The sequence below is a fragment of the Boleophthalmus pectinirostris genome, unplaced genomic scaffold (genome assembly GCF_026225935.1).
Source record: "Boleophthalmus pectinirostris isolate CB_2022bp ecotype Guang Dong unplaced genomic scaffold, ASM2622593v1 HiC_scaffold_23, whole genome shotgun sequence".
Taxonomy (NCBI): domain Eukaryota; kingdom Metazoa; phylum Chordata; class Actinopteri; order Gobiiformes; family Gobiidae; genus Boleophthalmus; species Boleophthalmus pectinirostris.
In genome coordinates, this window is record NW_026571207.1 from 10,221,400 (window position 1) to 10,242,643 (window position 21,244).

The 21,244-nt window shown below is 40.5% G+C and overlaps 1 protein-coding gene across 1 annotated transcript in view; it reads left to right on the forward strand.

The window, feature by feature from the left end:
- Positions 1–21,244, forward strand: part of gria2b (glutamate receptor, ionotropic, AMPA 2b) — a 141,581-nt gene that overhangs the window by 72,132 nt on the left and 48,205 nt on the right. The window contains 1 exon segment of the mRNA XM_055159269.1: positions 10,049–10,288. Coding sequence (XP_055015244.1) covers positions 10,049–10,288 — 240 coding nt within the window.

Here is a 21,244-nt window from a genome sequence, read left to right on the forward strand (position 1 = left end):
CGTTTAACCAGTCTTCATAAAAAAGTCTATTCCTCACTAGTACTTTTTTCTGCATAATGTAGTCTTGTGAGTGTCATTTTGAGTCAGACATTGTAGTTGTAGAGCTTGAGCTAGAGCCATGCCCCCTTTAGTCAACCAAGAATTTCTGCAGCCCTGCCACATATGTATTAAGTCAAAACTGTATTGTAGTGTCCTTATTTATTATTAACAAAATCAAAATTATGTCTTTCCAATTGTTCCAAAAAAAGTACACAACCTTAAAACTGCAACAGTTCATCACCTACAGTTCAAATTCAACCCACACCATCCAAACCCTTTCCTATCTACACATTCTCCCTTAAAGCACATGTTAATTTGGATGTTAGGCGTTTGATAGTAACATGTTGTCAAACTGTTGGTAGCGGCATAAGCTCTCGCAGTCAGGGGTGTATCCAGCCTCCAAGAGTTTTTAATCCCGCTCCACAGTCGGCCAAGAAAGCCAGTGGAACGTGACAATGAGACCACAGACAGGCAGACAGACAGATGAGAGGGGCCCTGCTCCCTGAAGGACAAGCCGACTGCACGGGCTATTTCACTGGGGCTGGGATTACACTGGAAAGCAAATCCGACCAGGCTCCCGCTCCAGAAACACGGATCAGATGAATATTGTGGAGTTGTGTTCAAAACAGCAGGGTAGAATGTTTTACGAGGGGAAGACACCAGAATTAAGATGCATTGTTTTTGGATTGAGGGTTGGTTTTGGAATTTCCAGTTCTGTTAGTCCTGGTGTAGTTCAGGTTTAGTTCCAGGTTTAGTCACAGGTTAAATTTCGATTCGATGAATATATGAGTATGAATGCATCTATAGGCCTGCAAGATTAATCTATTGGTCATAATCGAAATTAATCCATGTATCATTCGTTCATTTTGGGTTTGGAGACAAATAACGAAGAAAATAGTTGTTTTGTCGTTTTCTTATTTTGGTTTTATTTTGCAAAATGAATAAATGAATGATACACAGATTGAAACTGAACCATAATTTCCTCCCTAAACAACAAAATATACTGTTTTTTCCACATAAAAACTGCTAACCCTGTAGTTTAGATCTGTACAAACACGTTCTGACAATGTTCATATTTCAGTCGTTTCGTCAGTTCTTCTAGATGCATTTTAAACTTTAATTTTATGCGGAATCGAATTGTGTCTGTTTCTGTTATTGTGAAGCCTGGTAAATCTAGACTGAAATCCTTAGAAAAGCATTTAAAATCTGGTCACCGCCCGCTCCCCTGCATCTCAATCTAAACTCAGACAGACCTGTTTAATCAGGTTTGTTTATTGACACAGCCAAGCTCATTTGTCATCTACCGTTTTGAAAATCAAACTTCTTTTCCCTCAGATTCATTTTCTCTGACTGGCTAAATATTCTGTCATTTATGTCTGCGGGCAGATTTACTCTTTCTGATCACGTTAATGTTTTGCTCGCATCTATTAGTAAATATTAGAACTACGACGTGAAACGAATAATGATAAAACAATAAATTACTTTTATTTACATTTCCAACTTGTCCGTTCCTTTACATTTCACGTTGTAGTTCTTCTTCTTCACTTGCCGCTTGATCGGTCAGTTAGAAAATAGAGTCCCGCGGTCACTTCCGTTGTGACTTTTTGTTGTGTTGTCGCATTTGTATTTGTCGCGGCATTTGCGTTTGTTGTGACCCCTCTCGGCTTCCGTAGGGAGCAGGGCGATGTTAAAAGAAGAGGGGGAAAAAAACAACGTCAAATCACATAACTTGAATGAACGTCTAATTTGGAGTATGCTCAAGCAATACTTTGGTTTCTGGCAGTAGAGTCAGTACAATCAGTAGAGTGGAGGTAGACATTGGATGGATCATGGGGAAGTGTAGGTTTAACCCACAGTGGGTCTTAGACTCTAAATATAGTATTTGGTTGGTCATTATCACTGTTGGGCAAGTTACTTTGAAACTGTAATGCGTTATTTATTACCTATTACTGTCATTTCAAAGTAATTCATTACATTACAATATTACTGTATTTAAAATGTAAGGCATTACATTACTATTGCATTACTTTAAGTTACTCTCACCAAAATAACTTTTGCGCTGTATATGGACTGAACCAGGACTAAACCAGGTCTAAACCAGGACTAAACCAGAGCTGAACCAGGACTAAACCAGAAGTGAACTAGGACTAAAACAGGACTCACTGTCAGGTACGGTCTTGAAGGTGACCGCAGGAGAAAGGAGCGGCTTTGCTCCACACCTCATGGAGGTAAGAGCGGCTGTCACCGATCGCTCTTTATGGACACCCTGCTGCGGGGGCTCACGGTCCTGATTTCAGCAACTATTTGCAGGTACCCGAGCTGGTGCAAGAGTCTGTTACAGCGCGTAACTTCTACCTTCCTTCAGCGTGTCCAGAAGTCCAACTTTTTGTGTGATGGTTTGCATCTTCCTCTGCCTTTTGGGTGCGAGTGCAGGAGCCTTTGTCGGTGCAGAACATTTCGTCGACGTTGTGGGTTTCGTCGGGGAGAAAACTTGCAACCGTACAGCACTTCAGAATCACACTGCTAGAGACTGAACATGTATTTAAATTTGGCAGCTGAACACATTCTGTACTGTACAGGAGACAGGAGTCCCTTGGCCAGTCAGGACGCAGCGGGAGGAACGCAATACGCATTCATACAATGTAAAAAAAAAAAAGGGCATGCAAAATTGACACAAAAAAAAAAATAATAATAAAAAATCTGCGAGACAGCGAAAAGTGAACTGTGATAGAGGGCGGGACGAGTGTAAACCAGGTCTAAACCAAGAACTGACCAGGTCTAAACCAGGTCTAAACAGCGTGGAGCTCTTTGTCAGTCCTTTCGCCGCGGTTACCTGAAGGTCTATGAGGGCGCATCTCCGGTGTTTCACCGCTGCTGATATCGAGGTGATTTTAGCGAATTTGGATGAAGAAAAACCCACCACTTCAATCCAGGTAAAAAAAAAAAAACACTGTAACGCGCGTTACTCACATTTGTACCGAGTAAAATATTACTATTTTTTCCCCTGTAATGCCTTACATTACTGCGTTACAGCAAAAAGTAATGCATTACTGTAATTCGTTACTTTTATAACGCGTTACTCCCAACACTGGTCATTATTAGAATTGGATCTGTTGTTTTTCGCCCGCATAATGGGTGCAATGCTGGTCTTAATTTTCATTTACGTGGGGATACCATGTTTTTCCCCTTAAAATGCCTTGACAAGACTTAATTCAAAGAACTAAGATTTAAAAGTGCTTAGAACTGGTATTTCTTCATGTAGTTTGCACCAAAATGGAGCAAAGGATCATGGTCAGTGTAGTTGCCTCTGTTTTTTTTTTAGTTATTGCTGCACCATAGCAAAGAATTCAAGCAAAGAAACTTGTGATTTGATGTATTGTGATGGCCCACGATATTACTGAGAGACTTTTGACGATACAATATCACGATATTTTGGTTATTTTGACACCCCTATTCCTTAATGTAGATTGAAATGCGCTATATAAATACGTGACCATTTACAAAACAAGTACTAATTGCACCTGTACAAAATGCAACAACATTAACATCATCATCCAAATTTACTTTACAAAGCCCACGAAATACCACTGAGAAAACACCAGCGCCGGACATGTCGTAACGCTCCACTCCACACTGATGACTTGTGAGGAAATAATTGGCCTGGAGCTATATGGATTAGCACAGATTTTGGAAAAACCTGAATGCTGGCTCTGCATAAAAGCCCTGCTCTCCCCCTACCTGCTGTTAACCTGATGAGCTCAGCAAAACCACAGCCAAAAGAAGCAACCTCCAGGACTCACCCCCTTTGGATTTCCACATGAACGGCCCGGCACTCCGAGTGGAAAATGGGAATCGATAAAGGAATAATTGCTAGCCTCTTATCACTATAAAATAATAGGGCCACTGACAATTAGCTAATGAGATCCATATTAATATACGCACGTACAGAAGGCTTTGAATGTAGGCAGCCGTGGATCAGATATGATTGTAATCTGTTGAAACAAATAGGGCTTTCGAGGAGCGTAATGAGATTGTTTAAGCTTTGATTTGGTGGAGAACATTCTGTAAGGTCTTTAGGCTCAACAGGGGATAACGGGGCCAGTTGGATGACACATGTGAGAATTATGAGGGATTGAAATTGGACATGATTTAAAAGTCCTTCCTGTATTACGCAAACGTGAGCTTGCGAGCTTTAAGTCATGTTAGTGTGTTGATACGTCACCAAAAACATACCTGGAGTTGTGTTTCGTTTCATTCACACATGTTTGAGTAATTCTGCATTATTTGTCTGTCTACAAAGCTCAACACGCTCTGTTCCATCTTGTGATGTCAAGAAGTGGTAGTTTTCAAGTTAACAGCCGCCTTTAACCTGTTCACATAATATACACTACTGGTCATAAGCTTTAGAACGCCACACTTTCTCAATTTTTTTTTTTTTTACTGTTTACTGTTGACCAAAACACATTCTAAACTTTTGATTCATGAAAGTGTCCACCTTTGGCAGATATAACAGCTGAACACACTCGTGGCTCGTTTTTTTTTAACAATAGAAATCAAATATTCTTCAGAAAGTTCTTCCCAAGTCTCTTGCAGAAGTTCCCATAAATGTGTGGCACTTGTAGGTTGTTTCACTCTTCTGTCCAGTTCATCCCAAAACCAGCTCAATGGGGTTTAAGTCTGGAGACTGTGCTGGACACTCCATGTTTTCAAGCTCACAATCTTGTACATTTTTCCTGAGGTAGTTTTGGCAGAGCTTGGACTTGTTATCTTTTGTTTTTTTTTTAACCTCTGTCTGTTCAGTTCTTACCTTTGTATCATTTCAAGCCCTTCATTGGACTTGCACGACTTGAATTGCAATAAATGATTGGACAAATTACAGTGTTCTAAAACTAAAGAGAATGTAAGTTATTTATCCATCTCAGTTTAACATTGACTCACCAAAACTATATTTAGACCATGATCTTCCTTTGGCACACCATTGGCGCAACATTATCTAAATTGTGGCATATTGATGTCTAACTGGTGCCCGCTGGCCTTCATCGTCTCACCACACTCGCTTTATAAACCTCCTCCTTTGCAAGCGTAACCAAAGGGGCTTGAACATTCAAAGATCATACTATTTTCACTTTTGAAATCATACTATGTTGACCTTTTAAGTCCCCCGGGCCCGTGTTATTGACGGTAAATAAACTTCTCCTGCTTAAGACATCCAGTTTGTCTCCAGTCTTTTGCTTCCACCCTTTTTTCGGACAAGCTGAAAACTTCTACAATACACTCAAATATTCCTGGAAAGTTTCGAGTAGTCTAGTCCTTCAGTCCATTTAATTCAGTCATACTGTAAACCAAATTGCATGTAAATACCTTAGACTTTATATATAAATTGATATAGCTACCACTTAAGCTGCGTTCTAAATAGGAAGTGTTCACGGAGGCACTTCCTGCTCCATTGACTTCCAGTTGACTTTCTATTACCTCAGCCTCCATATTTTGGTCTTAACATGTTTATATTAAGCAGCTCTGCACGATCCTGATGTTTTTACTACACTGTTAATCAGTCAAGGTTAATCAATTCCTATTCCAATTATGGACCTGGTTCCAAACTGACTGGAGCTGAACACTATGGATGACGTCACACTCCTTTAGTCCACTTCTTTATACAGTCTATGGTCAATACCGAGCAGCTATCAGTCATCAGCAAACCTGCTCTGATTCCTGGAAGTCTTCACCTATTTTCCTACCTATGTCCTCCCTATGTCAGCAGCTCATGTCGGCCATATTACGAGCACACGGGCAAATGACTCATTAGATTAATTACATTAGAGAACACATATGGTTCGCTCAATAAGCCTGATTAGCTCCCGTTTGATCAATACGGGTTTACAAGCAACAGGCCAATCTGCTGACCCCTTTGCTATGCTAGTGTAACAACATGCATGCTAAGGGCTACTCCCATTTCCCTGTGTTTCAGTTCAGCATGTAATAAGTGTAAAAAGCCAGCAAGGTATAGAGCCACCTGCCTATAGTGGTCATGCATTATTGAACGTACGTGGTGCAGTGTCAACAATCTAGGCCTGCAATATGATTAGTCTGATTGTGTCAGGAAAATGTTGAAGGGTGCAAGCTAAGGCATTTCTAAGGGCAAATATTCTTCAGATCTAACATAAGTGGGAAGGCAAAAATAATGTGAAATGTTTTGGGCCAAGTACAGAGCCTTGGGGTACACCAAAATTATAATTCAAGTTTTAAGGATCTAAAAAGCACAGGAATATGAAAGAATTGCAGAAAATTATTGTCATTTTTGTTGTTACAAGTTTTGTATGTACCAAAAAGGTCAAAAATGCACTTAACCACTATACATTAATATTAATACTTGACGTGGAAAAGCAAATGTAGAGAAGTGTTTTGCTACTTGTGAATATTTGTGTATCTTTTTTGTTGTTACAAATCAAAAATACAGAGGTCCATGATAATTTAAAGATTTTATCGAGATAAAACAGTTCTTAAATTAAGATACTGTATTTTTTGGACTATGGTGTACTTAAAATCCTTTCATTTTCTCAAAAATCAACAGTGTGCCTTATAATCCGGTGAAAGTTATGTATTAATTCTGGTTGTGCTTACTGACTTCGAACCGATTGTATATGGTAAACAGCTTTTAAAAATCTGTCAGAATCACTTATTATTATTATTATTATTTTTTTTTAATTTTTTTTCAGCACTTATGGTTTTAAGTTTTGTTTCTGTAAAATGTAAACAAATGTATGTAAAGCTGCATTAAATACTTTATATTTCAATGTATATTTGAGTGATATTCAGCTGTATTAGAACCAGTATTAGAGGTCATGGACTAGTACACACCCATGGACCATTATGGAACCTACCTGGACCACTGAGGGCTTACACAGATATAGGGTCACATGGTAATATAGAACAAAGAACTATTAATTAAAGTTGAAAATTGCTTTCTATTGCCTCAGAGAAAGAGAGACTTTTTAGATTTCTTTTACAGCTCGCCGTCCCAAAGACTAAATCCAAGCTTCGTGGGGACCATGCGTTTTCTGTTGCTGCCCCACGGCTGTGGAACCAGTTGCCATTAGAGATCAGACAGGTGGAGTCTGTACCTGTTTTTAATGTTTAAAGCACCTTTTTTCACTGGCTTTTAACAAGTGTGATGTACATATCTTGTTGTTCAGTATCATCATCATCTTTATTCCAGACTCACGGCACCTTTTTAAAACAGACAAGGACAGTGACAATAAAAACAACAAACAGTTTTTAAAAGACAATCATACCACTGTCTACACATGTTGGACTGATATCTTATTGCACTGAATCTTATATTTGTGAGTGACATTATTATTTCATTGTACGATTTGTTCAGCCTGCAAATAAAACTGTACATTAAAAGTGCAGCTTGCAAAGTGTTCACTTGTGCAGTAACAAACATCTCTGTCACACTCGTCCATCGTGGTCCTCCTCATCTTATTGTATCTTATTGTTTTCTATGTTTTTTTTTTTGTTTGTTTTTTTTAATAGTTGTATTGTGTTTGTATTGTGTACAGACAATCGCAGTTGTTGTGCTGCTATTGTCCTTGTCTATCCTTTGTTTGTGGCCAGCTGTGCTTTAAAATAATACATGAAGTTAGTATGGTATTATTTTATTATCATTGTGGTACTGGAATCGGTATTGAATATTGAGTCTATTCCTTAGTATTTAAATCAAGTTTAAAATTTAATAACGTGACAAATGGTGTCATTTAGAGCTAACAGTGCAGCGCCGGTAGTGACTCACTGCTTTACCCCACAGCTTTTCGTCACTGGAGGAGGGCTAACATGGCAAGAACATGTCAAACAAAAGCTATCACTCGTCAAACTAGTGTAGTGCCCAAGCTACTCAGCATAAAAAAATGATGTTTTGGTGAATTTGCACACGGGTATTTCTATTAGAAAGTGAAAATGGTGATAGTTAAATGTTTAATGCTCAGATGGGGTGTAGAGCGGAATAGATCCGTACAGTGGATAGAACAGCTCCCTGGGCAGAGCTTAAAGAGAGGAGCCTGTTAGTAATGTCTTAACTGAACAAGACATCCCCATAGAAAAGGAGAGTGAGGAGCTACAGAGAATGTGTATGCATAAAGTATGACAGAAGCAGACATTGTGGAAAATCATGTGGGAAAAATATTGTGAAAAATTAGAATGGTAAACTTCCCAATAGGGTTGCATATTTAGGTAAAATATCTGATTGTGATTTTTTTCTGATAAGCATTGCAATTCTGATTAGATTCACAATTAGTTTTTTCTTTAAAAAATAGGTTGTAAGTTATAAAGGTATGTTGTGTACCTTTTCTGGTGGAGCATATCTCATCAGATGTTACTGTTTTTATACTAATATTATAATAATATTAAACTTATCTTTCTTGCATTTACTGAAATATATATGTGTTTTAATTATTGTATTTTTTCGGACTATAAGTCGCTCTGGAGTATAAGTCGCACCAGCCAAAAAATGCAGAATGAAGAAGAAAAAACATCTATAAGTTGCACCGGGCTATAAGACGCACTTTTTTGGGGAAATTCATTTTATAAAATCAAAGACCAGGATCCAACATTTCATCTTGAAAGGCAAGTTATAGTAATAACAATAGAAAAGAGAACAACAGGCTGTTAACATCACATATGAATAGTTCTTCAGATAACTAAGCATAGCATAAACAACAGAACAGAACAAGTTTACCAAACTCTCCATCTCACTCCATCTCCAAATCACTAAATCCATTGAATTCTTTATCCTCGGTGTCATTTCTGAGCAACTCGATGAACCTCCGGAGGTAAAAGGAGTGCTGCTTCCTCTTCTGCGTAGCTATCGTTAGACTCAGCATCAGTTCCAGTCAGAATTATTCTGGCCTTTCTGATTTCTGACAGGATGGTTTCAGTTGTCACTGAAGTCCAGACTTTGTCGATCCATCCAGTGACTCCCAAGAAAGCTGCCTGGCGCATCCTCCCGGTTACCTTGAAGCTGTGTTCTCCATCCCCGCTTTCCACCAGTTTCTCGCTCACTCCAGACTTTTTTTCTGCTGCTTGATTAGCGTTTTCAGCTGCATATTTTACAACTTTACTACAGGACAGAGGCTTTTTCGGCAGGAGAAATGTGCAGTAGAGCCAAGTTGCAGCGGAGTATAAGTCACAGGACCACCCAAACCATGAAAAAAGTGCGACTTATAAATCAACTTAAAAACAACATGAGCACGGTCACCTCTCCACAGATCTGACATGTAACTTGACTTGGTGGTGCACCTTTAAACATGCCAATAATAACTGACAAAAAAACTGAAATATGGACCTAGAAACTAATACAACAGTCACATTTCAGAACATGTTTGTACAGTTCTAAACTACAGCGTTAGCAGTTTTATGTCGAAGAAGACAGGATATTTTGTGGTGGAAATTATGGTACTTAAAAAAATGCCTCCTTTGCTGTTTGCTATTTGCGTCCATACAAAATGCGATTTCGATTGATTGTGCAGCTCTACTTCCCAAACATTATTAGAACATTATTAAACAACACAATAGAAAAGAATGAGACTGAATAACATTTTTTTTTTTTTTTTAATGCAACGCATGGCAGAAATGCACAAGTACATACAATGTGTCTTATTCACAGCCTGCAATAAAAAAACATTAAACCAGCACTATATATTGCGAATGTAAGTGGTAAATCTTTATGTATTTGCCATATCAATACATAACAATACATGACACTGACACTAGTGAATCCAAGTATTTCTGCTTTCTAAAAACTATTTGTTGACCACAGATAAGAGTGTGATGTTCTCATTTGGTCAAAAAGTCAGTTTGTGGGTGTGAAAATCTTATCTATTGCAAATGGGGATATTTGTGCGTTATAATTACTTAAAACTCAATAAAGCTTAACTCATACGCGTTCTAACTTCACCTCTACTTACCTACAATAACCTCTCAAGTAACAATCCCTTTTTCTCTTCTCTTTCAGTCTGTTCACAATTCTCAAGAGGAGTGTATGCCATTTTTGGATTCTATGATAAGAAGTCGGTGAACACCATTACGTCCTTCTGCGGGACTTTGCATGTGTCCTTCATCACTCCCAGTTTCCCTCTGGACGGGACCCAGCAGTTTATCATCCAGATGAGGCCGGACATCAAGGGCCCCCTGCTCAGCCTCATCGAGTACTACAAGTGGGACAAGTTCGCCTACCTGTACGACAGTGATAGAGGTAAGAGACAGGAGAAATAGTAAGAATAGCATGGGGCCTATGACAGACCCCTGGGGTACTCCAACAAATACAATTCAGTGGTTAAGAAAGTAAAAGTGACATAAAATTTTTTCGACTGCTCACTAGCGGTCTTCCTCAGACTGGTCACGTGATGTTGCTGTGACGTGTCAGGTAAGCTGATTTATACAGGCTTTGGCGATGTCTTCCTACCGGGGGAGGAAGGACGACAGCGCCATCTGCAGTCCAACTTCCTTAGGACAGTATCCCAGGTATGTGAGAGTAAAATACCACCAAAAACCTGTTTAAATCAGCTGACCGGACACGTCACAGCAACATCACGTGACCACTCTGAGGAAGACCGCTAGTGAGCAGTCGAAAAAACTTCCATGTCACTTTTACTTTCTTAACCACCGAAGTATATTTGTTGGAGTACCCCAGGGGTCTGTCATAGGCCCTATGCTATTCTTATGGGTTCTGCTGTTAGGTATGAAAACAAACACTTGGTCTGAAAAGAGCCTAGTAACATAAATTATCGGAAGACCAAATTAACCTCATTGGACTATAAAAGTGGCATTTTGGGCACGATTGTTAAAAAATATTATTGATAAAAGCCACATATCTCAACATAAGATGCAAGTGTGGACGTTGTCGCTCCAAATTTATCCTTAGAAACAGAGAGAAGCAAAAGGAACATGTGATTCATTTTGTACATTATCAAGTTTGGCACATATAGCTATTTGTTATTGTTAATTGTTTGTGAAATGTCATATTTAAGGACTAAGTAAGTATTTGTGTTTGTTTTGTAAGGTAGCTGTAATTTCTTGTATGTTCGGTTGTGAAACATTTTGGTTAATTATGCAGAATTTTTCATGGATGCAGATTAAGATTTTCAATGGAAAAATCAAACAAAAAGAAAAGAAAGTATATAGATTATTTACCTTTACAGTATTTTTATTTTGAGCCAGGTGTAGCTAAGCGTAGTTCCTGTTGGTGGCTGAAAAGTGGCCTGTCACATGTTATCACCACTCGCACCTGCTGTGTGGAAGAAGAGCAGAGTGAGCAGAGAAGAAGAGATGCTCCCTGCAGCTGTTCACTTCACCTCTCACTAACTCTCTCTCTCTCTCTCTCTCTGTGTATCTTTCTCCCCCTCTCTTTCTCTCTCTCCTTTTCTCTTTGTCTCTTTCTCTCTCTCTGTGCATCTTTCCTTCCCTCTCGGTTTCTCCCTCCCTCTTTCTCTCTCTCTCTCTTTCTGCATCTTTCTCCCTCTCTCAGTCAACCCCTCCCACTTTCTTTCTCTCTCTGTGAGTCTTTCCCTCTCTTCCCCCTCTCTCTTTCTCTCTGTGCATCTCTCTCTCTTTCGTCTCCCTCCCTCCCTGTTTCTCCCTCCCTCTTTTGCTCTCTCTCTTTCACCCTCTCTCTTTCAGTGCATCTTTCTCCCTCTACCTCCCTCTTTCACTCTGTCTCTCTTTTCTCCCTCTCTCTTTCTTCATCTTTCTCCCTCTCTCACTCAAGCCCTCCCTCTCTCTTTCTCTCTCTCTCTCTCTCTCTCTGTGAGTCTTTCTTTCTCTCTCCCCCTTTCCTCTCTCTCTTTCCTCCCTCCCTCTTTCACTCTTTCTCCTTCTCTCTCTGTCTTTCTGTGTCTTTCTCTCTCTCGCTCTCTGTGCATCCTTCTCTCTCTCTCTCTCTCTCTCCCTCTCTTCCTCTCTCTTTCTCCACCTCTGTGCATCTTTATCTCTCTCCTTCTCTTTCTTCCTCCCTCTCTCTTTCTCTCAGCGTCTTTCTCCCTCCCTCTTTCACTCTCTTTCTCCATCTCTCTTTGTGCATCTGTCTCTCTATCTCCCTCTCTTCCTCCCTCCCTCTTTCTCTCTGGTGCATCTGTCTCTCTCTCCCTCAGTCCTTCTCTCGCTCTTTCTCTCTCTGTCCATCCGTCTGTCTATCTCCCTCCTTCTCTTTCTCTCTGTGCGTCTTTCTCTCTGTCTCCCTCTCTTCCTCCCTCTCTTTCTCTCTGTGTGACTTTCTCTCTATCTCCCTCTTTTCCTCCCTCTCTTTCTCTGTGCATCTTTATCTCTCTCCTTCTCTTTCTCCCTCCCTCTCTCTTTCTCTCAGCGTCTTTCTCCCTCCCGCCCTCTTTCACTCTCTTTCTCCACCTCTCTCTGTGCATCTTTATCTCTCTCCTTCTCTTTCTTCCTCCTTCTCTCTTTCTCCCTGCCCCTTTCACTCTCTCTTTCTCCCTCTCTCTCTGTGCGTCTTTCTCTCTGTCTCCCTCTCTTCCTCCCTCTCTTTCTCTCTGTGCGTCTTTCTCTCTCTCTCCCTCTCTTCCTTCCTCTCTTTCTCTCTGTGCGTCTTTCTCTCTGTCTCCCTCTCTTCCTCCCTCTCTTTCTCTCTGTGCGTCTTTCTCTCTCTCTCCCTCTCTTCCTTCCTCTCTTTCTCTCTGTCTCCCTCTCTTTCTCTCTGTCTCCCTCTCTTCCTCCCTCTCTTCCACCCTCTCTTTCTCTCTATCTCCCTCTCTTCCTCCCTCTCTTCCACCCTCTCTTTCTCTCTATCTCCCTCTCTTCCTCCCTCTCTTTCTCTGTGCATCTTTATCTCTCTCCTTCTCTTTCTCCCTCCCTCTCTCTTTCTCTCAGCGTATTTCTCCCTCCCTCCCTCTTTCACTCTCTTTCTCCACCTTTCTCTGTGCATCTTTATCTCTCTCCTTCTCTTTCTTCCTCCTTCTCTCTTTCTCCCTGCCCCTTTCACTCTCTCTTTCTCCATCTCTCTCTGTGTGTCTTTCTCTCTGTCTCCCCTTCTTCCTCCTCTCTTTCTCTCTGTGTGTCTTTCTCTCTGTCTCCTCTCTCTCCTCTCTCTTTCTCTCTTGTCTCTCTTCTCTCTTCTCTCTCTTTCTCTCTCTCTTTCTCTCTGTTTCCCTCTCTTTCTCTCTGTGCGTCTTTCTCTCTATCTCCCTCTCTTCTCTGTGCGTCTTTTCTCTCTATCCCCTCTCTTCCTCCCTCTCTTTCTCTCTGTGCGTCTTTCTCTCTATCTCCCTCTCTTCCTCCCTCTCTTTCTCTCTGTGCATCTTTCTCTCTGTCTCCCTCTCTTCCTCCCTCTCTTTCTCTCTGTGCGTCTTTCTCTCTATCTCCCTCTCTTCCTCCTCTCTTTCTCTCTGTGCGTCTTTCTCTCTGTCTCCCTCTCTTCCTCCCTCTCTTTCTCTCTGTGCATCTTTCTCTCTCCTTCCCTCGGTCCCTCCCTCGCTCTTTCTCTTTCTCTCTGTATCTTTCTCTCTCCCCTTTCCTCTCTCTCTTTCCTCTCTTTCTCCCCTCCCTCCCACCTTTCACTCTCTCTCTCTTTGTCTATCTCTCTCTGTGCATCCATCTCTCTCTCTTTTTCTCCCTCCATTCCTCTCTCTTTCTTTCTCTCCGTCTCTGTCAGTCTCCCTCGTTCCTGTTTGACTTGTGTGTCGGTGTAAACATGTAGACATATAGACAGTGTGAGGTTGTGCTGCTTACACACAAAACCTCCCACATCGTGCCACAACTGACAAGAAGAACTCAACACTTTGCACTTTAACAGATAAAACAGATAAAACAGATAAAACGCTCAAGGTAAAGCCTAAAGCTCAATGCAAAAGGTTTTTTTTTTTTTTTTCTCAGGCAACTAAAATAGACTTACAATGTAAAGCTCAAAAATCCACTTATCATTCGTTTTTCAAAATAAAACCAAAAATAAGAAACCGAAAAAAACAACAATTTTCTTCTTAATTTGTCTTCAAAACCAAAATGAAAAAACGTTTCCCATTTCTGTGAATTAAACTGCGATGCTGATCCAGGACTAAAACAGGTCTAAACCAGGTCTAAACCAGGACTAAACCAGACCGGGACTGAGACTGGGACCGAGACCGGGACCAGACCAGGATTGAGACCAGGGCTGAGGCTGATTTAGTCGTGGTTCAGTTCTGTTTTAGTCCTGGTGTAGACCTGTTTTAGTCCTGGTCCAGTTCTGGTTTAGTCCTGGTGTAGACCTGGTTTAGTCCTGTTCCAGTCCTGGTTTAGTCCTAGTTTAGTCCTGGTGTAGACCTGGTTTAGTCCTGTTCCAGTCCTGGTTTAGTCCTGTTCCAGTCCTGGTTTAGTCCTGTTCCAGTCCTGGTTTAGTCTTGGTTCAGTCCTGGTTCAGTCCTGGTATAGACCTGGTTCAGTCCTTATGTGGTGCAGAAGTCCGACATCACCGTTTTACAATACTATGAAAAAAAAAAAAAAAAAAACTTTAATTGTATTCTAATGGAGCGAGCCTTTTATTGTGTCCTTAACAGGGTCATTTGAGGTTGTGGTTCCACTTTAATACTTTGGAGTGTGTGTACAATCTTTGATCCAGGCTCTAATGCTTTCCAAACGTACTCGAGACCATAAAGATGATACTCGAAGAGGAATTCCATCTGATTAAACACTACACGAGATGAAGAGGATCTTGAGCATGCTCTTGTTCATTTGCAGAACATAATCAGCAGGATGTGGCCAAGAGTAAAATGGATACAAAGATAAAATGAGCTTGTTTAAAAAAAAAAAAAAACATGTTTAATGGTCCTGTATTGTGCAACTCTTGTGAGATTTAAGCCATGCTATAATGCTCTTACCTGCTCAAAAACAGACCTGGATTTGTGTTTGTCTCATTCACACATGGTTGAATAACCCTTTAGCCTGTTTACATCTCAAAAGCTCAAAATGCTCTGTTCCACCTTGTGATGTCATGAAACTATAGTTTTCAAGTTAAACATTCACATTTTGTTCAATAGAAAAGGCTGAAATAATCCAAATGATTCTCACTAAGATTCATGTAGTTTAAAAACACAGTGGAGCACTTCCAGAATTACCACACATCACAAGGTGGAGTGTTTTCTGTTTAAAACAGGCATGTCCAAACTATGGCCCGTGGGCCAAATGCGGCCCTCTGACAATTTTTTCTTGGCCCTCAGGCTTTCAGGTGAATTGGCCCAAATTACCTCACATCAATTAAAATTTTACTTTTTTACTGCAAGTTTTTTTTTTTTTTTTTTAATCTACCTTGATAAAGCTAATAATATATGTTTAGTGTGTGGTTTTAAGGATCTTAGCATGAATAAAGACTGATGGCTCATTCTAACATGTTAAAAATACACATATTTCAGTTATTCACTGTATTGAGCACCAGTCTACGGCCCTTGATCAACCTCTGCTTCATCTGTGTTTAGAAATGTGGCCCTTGATGAAAAAAGTTTGGACACCCTTGGTTTAAAAGATGAACTTAATCTAAATATGCTGTGCCAGAGGCTAGATAAGGAGCTGGCTATGGACATGTGACAAGCTACAGGCTGTTTGCACTTATGTGGCCGTAAACATGGCAGCAGACCTTCAGAGGAAATACTCCAAGACTTTTCTGTTGTGAGTGGGGTCACCTCTCCAAACATTTCTGTCTGTAACATGTTCCGGTCACATCACCTGTTGTCTCTACTAGAAACAGACCAAATTCCCACAGTGACAAGAAGGTGGCCAAACCTCCTCACTACTAAATGTACACAGTGCACCTCGAAATTGTGCACATTCACAAAAGAGCAGGTGCCATTTTCCTTTTACATGATACAGACTGGTCAGTGCTTATCACTCCCAGCACAGACGCAGCGGGATGTCTTCAATAAATCAGTGTGAGAGTGGATTAACTTGACTATTTTGCTTGGATTAAGCATTAAGAATAATTAAAGTTTTTCACAATGTTATCAGTAAAACAATTATAAAGATCACTACGCTTACTTGCCAAAAGCACACTTTTTTTTTTTTTTTTTTTTGCTCGTGGTGTTCACATGTTTTCCTGAAAAGCACAGTGGGCAGTAAGCTCTTCTCTTTCACTTCAACAATCATGGGTATTTTATGGAGTCTGGAAGGAGTTTCTGTAGGTAAAAACAACAGGTATAAAAGCTGATTCATAACTTGTATTTCTACTGATACTTAATGATAATGCTTAATGCTAACTAGAGGCACTGCTCTATCTGAAGCTCTGTTAGACTTTAATCTGAGTTATATTTTAACACAATCTCACCAGAAAGAACTACAACAGACTGAGCTGGTTTGTGCTGTTAAACCATTACAGTACAAAATTACAGTCACAAGCAAGATAGCTTTTTTTCTTTTCTTTTTTTTAAACACACATAAACATAACATAACATACATACACATTACACACACACACACACACGTTTTTTTTCTTCAATACGGGGGTGGTTTGCAATTGATTATACAGGAGAGCAGAAAGAAGGAAACCAAAACTAAACAAAAAACAAGATAATAAGATAAATTAAATAAAACTAATCAATTAAGGAGTTGTTATCAAGACATATGGGAGAGTGATACTGTTATAGATACTTCTTATAGATATTATATGTTTTAACCGCTTTTTTGTTTGAAAATATTGCTGGATTTCATTATTATACTCATGCACATTTGGTTTATTTTGAGCCCATGTATATGATACTTTGCCAGCATAATGAAAGCCTGAATGAGGAATCTGAGATCTTTGAGGATGGAGGGGCTGGGGAAGTAGAACAGGATGTCGCTTTCGTGGGAGTTGATCTCATGTCTGGTTCTGGCTTGAATGAGTTGTTGTATATGGGTCCAGATGTTTCTCCTGCACATATTTTGGTAAAACAGGTGAGTGATTGTTTCTGTTTCGCTGCGACAAAAGTCACAGTTGTAATCAATCTTTAATTTGAAGCGAGATAAGCGAGACAAGCGAGATAGCTGCCCACAGTTTCTCAGACTTTGTTGGCAGTATTTGCTAATATGTGCATTGTGTCACCATGGTAACTGCTAAACATTCCGCCATAGACATACATGCATCCAAGAAAGCTGCCCATCATTTGCATACATTGGCTTCTATCATTTTGCATGCTTCACGTAAATCACAATAATGTCATTCAGTGCTGCAAACTAACTTGGTATCTAAATTACAGAGTTTAGATGGGCGTGATTGACAGGTGGATTAGCCAATCAGGGACATGCATGGTGTGTCCATATCAAGAGAGAGAGAGAAATCAAAATCTTTAGCAACATTTACACTGTATCAAAACAAATATGGCTGTTAACGAGGAAAAAACATCACAAGGGATTGAAAAACATTTCTGATTTCACCACTAAGCACTGTTAATCTGAAGTGAGAGAAATGTCATTTTATTTGAAATGATAAATGAGCAATGCACGTCACTGGAAAGAACAAAAACTAATCTGTTTGGACGAATATGCTTGGTACAGGCTCGAGTCGACTTGAGACGTGACAGAGAGAGTGGTGATCAGACTGATAAATCTTCCCGTACAACAAATACTGAGCGATGTCTGCCAGGCAACACATTTCCAAGACTACCGCATTACCATAATTACTGATACTTGCGTTCACTTAGTCAGACAAAACCGCCATCTTTTTTTCTGTGTCCCACTAAACTCCCCAGCATCTGTCTCACTTCGTCCCCGCGCGCTTCCCCTCCCTGACCTGCTGTCCCACTGTAGGTCTGCGAAGCCTCTTGCATATTTCAGCCCCGCACGCCTGTCTAATTGGGTCAGCGTGATCGGCTCATTCCCATGGCAACCGGAGCGATGGAGAGATGCGAGGAGGAAGAGGGAGAGATGATGCAAGTCCGTGCGGGGGAGTTTCTCAGGCAGTGGTGTTGATGAATTCGATTAGCACGTTCAGATGACTGGTTGGAGCGGGCATGCGGGGGCTTTATTAGATGATGGATGTGGGCGCGTGGGAGGTAAAAGCCAATCAAAAGTTTCAGATCTGCATTTTGTTGACTCATCAGGAGAAGTGGAGATGCAGAGGAGGTTACGAAAAGGAACCAGGTGCTGTGTTGTTACGGAAATGAATCAGAGAAGATGAAGCGCTGAGGATAAGTGCTACAAAAATTTTGGCATTTACAGTATTTGTTCATTAATGAAAATAATGTTCTTCTGGGAAACCAAATGCTATGAATAGTCAGGAGCACTGAAATTCCACAGTTTCAGAATATTCATAAAGTAATGATATGACAAAAAATTCTAATTCTTGGATGATTGTGAGTTATATATTTTCTTTTATTATTATTATTATTATTATTATTATTATTATTATTATTATTATTATTGCTGTGTAATAGAACAGAGGTTTTCAAAAGGTGTGGCTCCAAAGAGAAACTGGGGAGGTGCGACACAGGCGGACTAAACCAGGACTGATCCCAGGACTGAACTAAGAGGACTAAACCAGGACTAAACCAGGACTAAACCAGGACTAAATCAGGACTAAACCAGAACTGAACCAGGACTGAGTGTTGGGGGAGGGGCCCGGAGGTGTGCCCGTGTAGACCGTCAGGTGACCGCAGGCAAAAGGACTGTCGCAGAGCTCTGTGCCTCACGGAGCTAAGCGCAGCCGTCGCCCGATCGTGCTTTTGGACTCCATGCTCTGCGGGCTCAGGGTAGAGCACTGCTCGCTGCTCTCTCCTACGAATCTCGATGCAAAACAGTGTGGCGCAGAACACAGTTTGAAAGCTCATTGCAGGCAGGAGGGAGACTGCACAATGTGGGTGTGTGCGGGAGCAGGACTGAAAATTCTGTCCTGCACAGACCTCTACCTTGGGGTTTTCCCTCTCTCTCAAATCCAAGATTAGTCCTGATTTAGTCCTGGTTCAGACCTGGTTTAGACCTAGTTTAGTTGCAATTTAGACCTGGTTTAGACCTGGTTTAGTTGCAATTTAGACCTGGTTTAGACCTGGTTCAGTCCTGGTGTCCTACTGATATTCAGTGATGTTAAAATTCGCCTCAATTAGGCCTGCATGAAGTTGGACATTATTTTCTGTTGCAAAAATATTTTATGAATGTATTTAAAAAAAGAAAAAAAAGAAAATACTGTCTATAACCACTCTAAGGGGAGGCTCGCATTCACCCAATTTGAAAACTCCTGTAACAGAATAAAGGGAAGTGGTGTTTGTATCTGCATGTTGGTGAATTAGGCGTAACTCTCATTTAAGAAGGTATTTGGCTACTTAAGAATGCAACATTTATCTGGCGTGGGAGTCTCTTAGCGTCTTCTTAAAAATGGAAGTTATGTTCTTAGAGTACATTCCTGTATGAGATCAGTATTATTCAAGAACTGAAAGGTTGTATGGAGGATTTTTTTTTAGGTTCAACTTGTCATTGAAAGTTTAAAATAACATTACAGAGACGCAGCAGCCTTGGAATTATGATGACCAAAAAAAAAGAATGAAAATCTATCAACTGTGGACGTAGTGAGTCCAGACAAACATCAGCCAATAGATAACGAGGCTCCCTCTTTATCTATTGGATGTTAGGTTGTCAATCAAACTCCTTACATTTCTAGTGTAACTGACTCTCGGCGCGCGGGGATGACGTGGTTTATGCGGCGGTTCTTAGAGGCTTTTTCAAACTGTCGCTTCCTCGCAATTCACACAAAGTTTGTTGAGATGTCGCAAAAGAAAGTCGGTTTTTGAGGTCGCCAAAAGACGAAGAGAAGGAGAAAAGGAGCGAAGACAAACTAAGGTGATTCTTGGAGATTCCTTCCAGCGACGGCGCGACTGAAGCAGACGAAGGGTCTAAAAACTGACGCGTCGGTTGTTAAATTATTTCAACGGTGATTCTGAACGTGCACTGGATGTAAACAAGTGTGATTTCTAGAGTAAAGAGGCGGGAGGAGGAGATGTTTCTACTGAGGAGCTGTGGAGGAGGAAGGTGGAGTCACACAAGCACAACATTTGACAAAAGACTGTCGCTGTATTTTTCTTCCGTGAAAAAATCCTCTATACAACCTTGAAGTAGAATTACATGGTATTAAAATATTTTAAGTATAATTTCTGTCCTCATTTGTCCAGAAGTGGTCCAAAGTAGAAAAGGTTTCATCTGGACACTGTTTTTGCAATGTAGACATTTTAACTTTCGTCCAGAAGTCATTTTCAATTTAAAAAGCCCATATTACACTATATTCTGATCCATGTCATAACACACACACTGGCTGAGCTCTTCTTTATAACAGAAAACACTCCGTTCCACCTTGTGATGTTTTTTGTTTTTTGTAGTACTTTATTGTCCTCATAGAGCATCTGTCCTTTGCATTTTACCCATCCTTTCAGGAGCAGCGGGCAGCACGTGGAGCCCCCAGAGACCCATGATCAAACCTATAGTGCATGTCGTCCACTGGGCACTCTGGAGGAAACCCACCTAGACATGAGAAGAACATGCAAACTCCACAGAGAAAGGCCCGTGCAGATGTCATGTGTTAATTCAGGAAGTGCTCCACAGTGTTTTTATACTCCACACACCTGTACTAAAATCATTTTGATGATTTCAGCCCTGGAATCGCAGATCTATATTTAAAAGAAAAAGCTGCTCACTTGAAAACTATAACTCCAGGTATGTTTTTGAGAAGGTAACAACATTATAACCTGTCTTAAAATTCATAAGAGTCAATTTTGTGTAATATACAGTGTATGGACCTTTTATGGTTCTGGTCTGAGACACTGCATTACTCTTACCCTTATTTTAATTTCCCTGACTATTCTTCTTTTCGTGTCGGCATCTTGTGTTATGGAGTAGTACTGATACACTGTGAAATGTACTAAAAGCATGGTGTCTGAAGTACAATTTTCTTCAAAGTAAATGCGAGTACTGCCTACCCCAGGACACTAACAGACATGCAGTGGAGATGCTGTGTATTCATTATGCATCATGATGAAACATACATACACATTTAATTCACAGCTCATATAGCCTCTGTTGAAGTCTGAAGTCTGAAGTGCGTACTCTACTCTACTATACCACGACAAATAATTTAGCAGGTTACGCTAGGATAGTGTGAGATAGTGAGTCGTGGCAGGTGCTCGTCTGTGACCAGATGGCCATAAGTTAAATACCCCAGGTGCTGCTGCTGTTGTTGTGTTTTTAAGCAAGACACTTTCACACCCTTTTACACTCCAGTCGC